Raw genomic sequence first — 7,190 nt, forward strand, 5'->3', positions numbered from 1 at the left:
TAAAATATAAGGGGTATTAATTTTTTGGAAAGTCAAATTTCTTTAACTTTGACCAAGTTCAGAAAAAAAGGACATCCACCATATGAAGCAAAAAAGTATGAAAATTAATTTCATGACGAATCTAATCATACCGATTTGATATTACGAATTTTGATACGTTTTTCTATAAATTTAATTAAACTTAAAGTTTTGAGTTTTCAAAAAAAAAAATACACCTTATATTTTGAAACAAAGTGAATATTAAAAAAAAAAACAACGCCAACGATGCAGCAAAGCACGCTCAACCCTTCTAGTTCAAGATGGATTGCCATGAAGCTAAATGTATGATGGATCAAGGAACTCTACACCGATTGCAGTATCTGACGATGATTGATGATATACCACGTCATATCCAAGGAGATCGACAGATTAAGGTTGATTATGTGAGACGTGAGCAAAACTCTGTTAGCAAAATTTGGTAGATGTGAGAACCCCACTGTGGCGTGGATTGGTTCGGGTCCGGGTGTTATGCCAAACATAGGAGTCCTGATTTCCCTCAAAAAGAAACACAGGAGTCCTGATTGATAAATGAAACACCTACTCCCCCGGAAAAGAAAAAAGGAGCATCTTTCTTTTGAAAACACTCGTCTGTCAACGGTCATAAGAAAGAGAAAAACCCGCCACCCTTTTGCGGAGACGCAAAGCCGTAGTGAACCAGCAGGACAGTCGCCATTTTAGGCACAGTACCTGCCCCGGCCACGTCGTCCTCCCAGCCTACACTGGTACGCCCCGCGCCCCCTCCCGCTCCCGGAATCTCTAACTTCCCCCGCTCCCCCTCCCCCTGTTTTTCTTCTCTCTGCGAAAATCCAATAAGAAATCTTAAAGTTTTAGTTTCTGTTTTTTCGGGTGTGCAATCGATTCATATTTTCCTGTCCGAGATGCTTGAATCTGTCTGGTTTCTTTTAAAAAAGGATGAACCTCAGAATCCCTGCAGCTAGGGTTCTTGTATGCCTCTGAACCACTGCCCCCAATTTGTGATTCTTTGCTTTTAGTTATTTTAGTGTTTTGAAGGTTTCTTTGGTGGCTAGACAGAAATTCTTGCCCATAACTTTCGATTTTGAGACGGTTCTCTAAAATATACCGCGGATCTTAGTGCTCGTGCACATTTAGGGTTCTTGCCTCTTTTCCATTTCAAAAAGAGGTCCTTTTTACCGAACAATAATCTGTTACTATTTTTATTCTTCGCCTTTTGCTCCTTTTCCATTGCAAAAAAGGGTTTATTTTCCGGCTTTTTTTATTTTTTTATTCTTCTGGAGATAGAGAAAGTATTTATTCAGAATGCCCTCAATCGAACTTGTGGACCTCTTTTTAACTACAATTCAGCTTGTATGCTGCTATACCTGCCTGCTATTCCCCTTCAGCCTTCATTGACCTGCTTGTGTTCTCCCTCAACAGATCAGCTCGGCAGCCACTGGTGTAGCTGTGTAGCCAACAAATTGGTGCTGGTTCCCCATTTCCTCAGGTGGTTCTTCTCTTTGTGTGTGTGATTGCCCTGCTCACAATTGACGGCCATGGAAAATGGTCGTCCTCTAGGATTTGCGTTTCAAGAATCACATGCTAGCTTGTAACCCTAATAACTTATACAGTATATCTGGTGTTTTTCTTCGGGTTATTTCCTCTGGCAATTGTTCTGATAGATGTTGATGCCTTAGTAATTGTTGTCAGCATTCTTCTATTTCTAGAAGTGGTAAAATAAAGAAGCACACACTGTTATCCTTATTCCTGTTCTCCTACTAGGTAAATATGTAAGTTCTAGGTAGTATTCCTTTTAGATATAGTGCCTCCTTTTAGATTGTCAAATGCTATTCCTATTTTTTCTGCAATTCTTGTCCGGTGAGGAAAATAGCGCCTCACCACTTTTTGCTGAATTTGCATAAGCTGGTACTCTCACTATTTGAAAATATAGGACGCATATGGGTGCTCCTAACATATTGATCTCTTTCTTGCAGATCAGTTTAGTGCATATCTTATGCTATAGACAACTTGCACATTGAACAATTTAGAGAGTACTTTGACTTCACACATTATTTGGCTTAGCTAAGTAATATTTAATTAGTAGTTATGCAGATGCTGTCGCTTTTACTTTGTGCCCAGTATGTCGTCTGGAGGTGCTATGGTTGATACTTCGTTTATTAGCTGGCATGTAATGCTGTAATGCTTGACTCTTAGTGGTGTGGATCGATGTAAGTCAGTCTGGTATTGAACCTGGTTTTGTGAAATCGGAGGGGGAAAGCCTCTCTTTTGCTTAAAAAAAGTAATATTTAATTTTCCTTTTACATTTCAGAAATAAAAAAAGAATGGGTTGAGGAAACTATTTTGTTTTTGTGAATAAATAAGTGAATACACCTTAGGTGGGACCCAACTGACCTTTATTATGGGGACACATAAGTGACCTTCTCTTTCAATATCATCATCCATCGTAACTAGTACTCCAGTTGTTATTATTGCACAACATAAACTCGTAGCGAAGAAATTTTGTGTGGATGAAGAATAGAAGAGCATATACAGTACAATATAATTGAAGTGATATATACTCATTAAATTTCTTCAGTGGAATAACCAATAATGCAACTTAAGAGTAGAAATTGTACACTGACTTCCTAGTTCCAACCCCTGATTCTGATTTTGGCCATCTTGGTGGACATAACCCAAATGGATCTATATCCTGAATTTTTTTCCACAGACTATATGGCTGAGACAGGAGATGCAGGTCGCTTGCCAACATCCCTTGATGTGCTGGCTTCAGATGTTCACTCCAGGCTGGAGTTCCACAGGTATGCCTTCATGGACTGTGTTGGCATAAAAAATGCGCTTCACTGTGTCATCGAAGAAAGGGAAAACCTCCAGCAACGACAGAATGGTAAATGCTGTTGTGTTCTTCTTAAGATCTTCATATACTTTGCACTGAATAGTGCCCGTTTAGATCAGAAATCTGTTGTCTTTGGTATTGTTACTTCATAAGGACAAGGACATCATTTGATATTATACTTCCTAAGAAGATCATGTCGTAAGAGATAGATTTTGGTGGCATAAAAAAATAGGATAATCTGAAAAGCGAGAGTTCACTTTCTCCGAACTATAGAAATACTACAGATACTTCACACACTTTTTCTGGTCAGTCAAGAATACATAATAAACCTGACAAGCTAAACTTTACGCTCTATCCTTTTTGGTATTGTGACCAGCGATTGACCAACTGGTTGCTGAAAAGGACAGCCTCACTAAAAAGAATGAAGAGCTGGCAGCAGAACTTGAATCTCTGAAGGAACAGCTCCAAGCAAGGGAATCGAGCGATCAACAGCAGGGAAGTGGTTTTCAGCAGAGCCACTCTGGAATGGTAAGTAGTATTTCGTAGAGCAATTGTAAATCATTGTTAAATGCTAATCTTTGCTGCTTTGGACTAACATAATGACATGAATAATTTGGTGCATGGACGCTGGAGCCTATGGAAAATAGTTCTGCTTACCTAATGCACCTTAATGTTTACTTGTCTGCAAAGCCACCATTGTTCAGATTGTGGTGGGCAGTTTAATATTCTCCTAATTGGAGTCTTCTGTTCTTCATTTTATTAGCTCAAATGATCTTGGAAGATTCTTTTGTGCAGTAGTGTCTCTGGAACATTTGTATTCATCGGGTCATTCACTACTAAACTAGTATAGTGACATGGAATCAGTGTATTATCTTAGGGACTTACCAGAGTTCAAAATTTCCCACCTTTTTGGTGTCTGTATTTTCAGTATCATGTAATGCCGGGACGAATCTTTATGCACCCAAATTTCTAACCCAGTTCTGCATTTTTTGTAAACAGAGCCTTTTCTATCTTCTATTTATTTATTTCCTGTGTTACCTGCTTACTTAAAAATTTCGTGTGAAAGCAGGCACACCCAAGATTAATGCCGAAAAGGAAACGGCAATCTGGAGATGAAGATGTTGATGAGCATGAGCTTATGGAAGATCTTTCCGTTATAGATAATCCTGATCAAGTTTTAAACACTGAGCTCGAGGCTACTAGAAAGGAAATTTCTGATATCCACTCTAAGCTGATTGAGGTTTGGTTGTTCTCTGTTGATATCAGTTACAGCAAACATTCCCATCACACTATGTGAAATCTTATATATAAAGAAAGTTGATACAAGAAGTTTGTATTCCAGGGGTTCACTGATCTTAGTACTACTGGAGGAAGGAATATCGCCCTAAAAAACATAGGGCAATTGGATGACAGGCCATTCCTGGCGGCATGCCGTAAGAAGCTGCCTGCCGAAGAAGCAAGAGAAAAAGCTAAAGAAGTACACCGTGTTTGGCAGGGGCATATACAGAACCCAGAGTGGAATCCCTTCAAGACTGTCACAGTTGAAGGTATCCCGAAGGTAGCAGTTAAACCATCTTGTCTGAATATCTAAGTTCTTCCACAGTCATAACTTGCGGTCTATCAGTTGATTCGAATGACAGATACTGAACTTACACTGCTACTTGATTATGTGATTAGGAGATTATTGATGTCGATGATGACAAGCTGCAAGGGCTATGTGCTGCATGGGGTGAAGGGGTGCACAAGGCTGTGGTGAGTTGTTTGGTAGAAATTCAAGAAAGTGGCAGGCTGGGAGATAGAAACATTGTACCCGAGGTCTGGAATTACAAGTGCAAGAGAAAAGCCACTCACAGTGAGAGCATCGAGTACTTGTTCGGTCAAGTGAAGCGTCTGAGTGACGCGAAATCCAGAACCCGCAGGTATGACTGCATGAGCTTAACATGTCGAAAATTCTTCTGCCTCTTAAAGATTGTTTACTATGATTGGAGTCATGTTTTCAGCAGACTACAATAGAACCAACAGCTCTGCTCCTATAAATCTTTAGTCAGCTGGTGCAATGCATTTCATTGGCCTTCTTAAATGCATAATAGTTGCATCGGAAGACATGATTAGACTAAAAAAATACTTTTTGGGATCTATGCAGCGCAAGATGACCTTGTAGGGGCGTGGTGGTGCAACAGGATGATGACCCACAGGTAATTGACTGTACTATGATGAAACTATTATGAGTTCCTAGACCTTGAGACAGAAAAAGAGGAACTCAACTGACATTCATATGCACAATAAAACAATGTCAATTGAAATTAATATGCATTGCATTTTGGAGAAACATTCAGGTGCTCCCAAACTAATGCGAACCATCTATTTTATGTAATGCCAAACTAATATGTACTGCATTAGCTGTTTGCTCTTGTTGTAAGAGGCTATGAATGAGAAAGCAATTCAAGTCCTGAGTGACAGGTAGCTCGCAATCTTGTTCACTACTGCGCCTCAATGATCTAGTCCAATTATGTATTCCAGGTCTGTATAGCATAAATCGCCAGGGGCTGGGGTTGTTGGGCCAATCTTTATGACCCGCACCTTCCAACTTTATTTAATACATTGTGTGATTTCGGTCTTCTGGGCAGTTGTTTTGGCTAATTAATTGTCGTGAAGATGCCATAACTTCTGAACGAACCCAGCTTATCGCATGATATCGTGCAGTAGGTTTCTTAGCAAACATCAATTAGATTTGTTATATAATATGGTTTTCTTAGTTTTCATCCATTTTGTGCCTTGGCTAGGCACAAAATGATGCCTGGGCTACCTGTGCCTTGGCTAAGTGACTACATGCTCATGATAGAGCTACCTGTAGCCTGGGCATTAAAATGATGCAAGCTATGAATGACCATATAAGGTTAATATAGAGTTTGCACCTAGTAAAATTATGTACTATTAAAGCACATCATTAGTTAAGGAAAAAATTATCATAATACGAATTGATGCATGGAATTTTTCTTTCTTTATTGGGACAAAAATATACATGTGCCATTAATAATGTGTGCATATCAATGTTGTAATAAGTTGAAGAATAAAGCTGTGTCAAATGATTATCATGGCATGCCTAATAATAAAATTATAATAAACGACCATATTTTTAGTTATATGTGAATAGTATTAGTCACCAAAATTCCAATGAACCATCTTTATACAACATATCATTGGATATGCTCTACATTTTATAGTAATTGTAATCATACAAATTGATATTTATAGTGATATCGGTAATAGTATATGATATTTATTGATTGGAAGAGTGAGTAGTTTTGAACATAACTAGGAGGATATGCAAAACTTTTTGAAGAGATGTGTAGTTCCAATGTCTACCGGCAATCATATAAATTGTTCTATAAGAAGCCGTCTTTCTTGGGCCTTGGTATGAGAAATGTATTGTGTGTGCGGTAGTCAACATGGACATCATCTATAAATTGGAAATGTGGAATTAAAATTATATTTTTTTTCCTCGTAACACATATAACAGCAAGAAAGCATTTGATCAATGGAAGGTAAGATTAAAATACTCACTCTTCCAACCTCTTGTTAGGTAAGTGGTATCTTAAAAGGGCACTGTCTTCTAACCTCTATAACACCTGTAGGGGAAAAAAAAAACTACAACGGTTCAGTTATAAGTGTTTTAATGTTGTTGTCCTTACAGCAGTGCATATATAAGTGCAATATATTTCTAACAGATTTTATCTTGTCCACTCAATCTTCACAATATCTTTGTTCACATTGTGCAGTGGCTAGGTAGAACCAGTCTGAAGGATTAACTAACTCATGGTGAAGAACTGAAGACTGGAATTGTCTATGAAACGCATCGCAGAACAATGTTGGGAGTTATGTGTTATGTATATCTGTTTGGTACCCGTTTATAACCTCTGTTAGAGTGCCGGTATTAAGCTTTTGCGTGCAACTCTTTTACCAGCATATCAGAACAATGTTTCAGTATTCTGCTAGACTCAGCGGTATCTAGTTTAGTGTGAACTCTGAAGTTCGATATTTAACGTGCAAGACGTTTCTATGAATGGCTCAATGTTTGAAGTAACATGTGTCTACATTTTCGTACAAAGATGCACATTTTCTTTGCTATGGAAAAATAATAATCCGGTGGCAAATAACCTCATCATCTGTTTTTGTGTGTGTAGACCACGTAGGTGTGTGTATGTGCATATTGTATTCCAATGTGCTCCCCGGATGTTAGATAAATATTTCATGGTTCTTACTTTAAAAAGAAAGAGTGCTAGTCTTTTTTATGTATATAAAAAGTTCATTTGTATTGAAGAATGAAAAATGTGTATTTCGA

General features: G+C 38.2%; 1 protein-coding gene across 2 annotated transcripts; it reads left to right on the plus strand.

Moving 5' to 3' along the window:
• Nucleotides 1–676: 676 nt before the first annotated feature.
• LOC123119691 (factor of DNA methylation 1) lies at nucleotides 677–6,912 on the plus strand. 2 transcript variants are annotated; one of them, XM_044539582.1, is made up of 9 exons: nucleotides 677–761; nucleotides 1,435–1,501; nucleotides 2,723–2,899; nucleotides 3,225–3,376; nucleotides 3,918–4,088; nucleotides 4,191–4,406; nucleotides 4,526–4,767; nucleotides 4,992–5,043; nucleotides 6,628–6,912. In XM_044539582.1, the coding sequence occupies exons 3-8, from the start codon at nucleotides 2,728–2,730 to the stop codon at nucleotides 4,999–5,001; spliced, it is 963 nt and encodes a 320-aa protein (XP_044395517.1). In that variant the 5' UTR covers nucleotides 677–761; nucleotides 1,435–1,501; nucleotides 2,723–2,727; the 3' UTR covers nucleotides 5,002–5,043; nucleotides 6,628–6,912. The 2 variants fall into 2 exon arrangements, with proteins under 2 accessions (XP_044395517.1, XP_044395518.1); XM_044539583.1 differs by lacking the exon at nucleotides 677–761 and adding an exon at nucleotides 775–984.
• The last annotated feature ends 278 nt before the right edge of the window (nucleotides 6,913–7,190 follow it).

Source organism: Triticum aestivum, chromosome 5D, assembly GCF_018294505.1.
Source record: "Triticum aestivum cultivar Chinese Spring chromosome 5D, IWGSC CS RefSeq v2.1, whole genome shotgun sequence".
Lineage (NCBI taxonomy): Eukaryota > Viridiplantae > Streptophyta > Magnoliopsida > Poales > Poaceae > Triticum > Triticum aestivum.

Excerpts from the sequence above, each read along its gene's own strand:
- LOC123119691 (XM_044539582.1), top strand. The coding sequence starts at position 2,728 with ATGGCTGAGACAGGAGATGCAGGTCGCTTGCCAACATCCCTTGATGTG. Across the intron at positions 2,900-3,224 it reads CCTCCAGCAACGACAGAATG|CGATTGACCAACTGGTTGCT; the intron begins GTAAATGCTGTT and ends TATTGTGACCAG. Across the intron at positions 4,407-4,525 it reads CAGTTGAAGGTATCCCGAAG|GAGATTATTGATGTCGATGA; the intron begins GTAGCAGTTAAA and ends TTATGTGATTAG.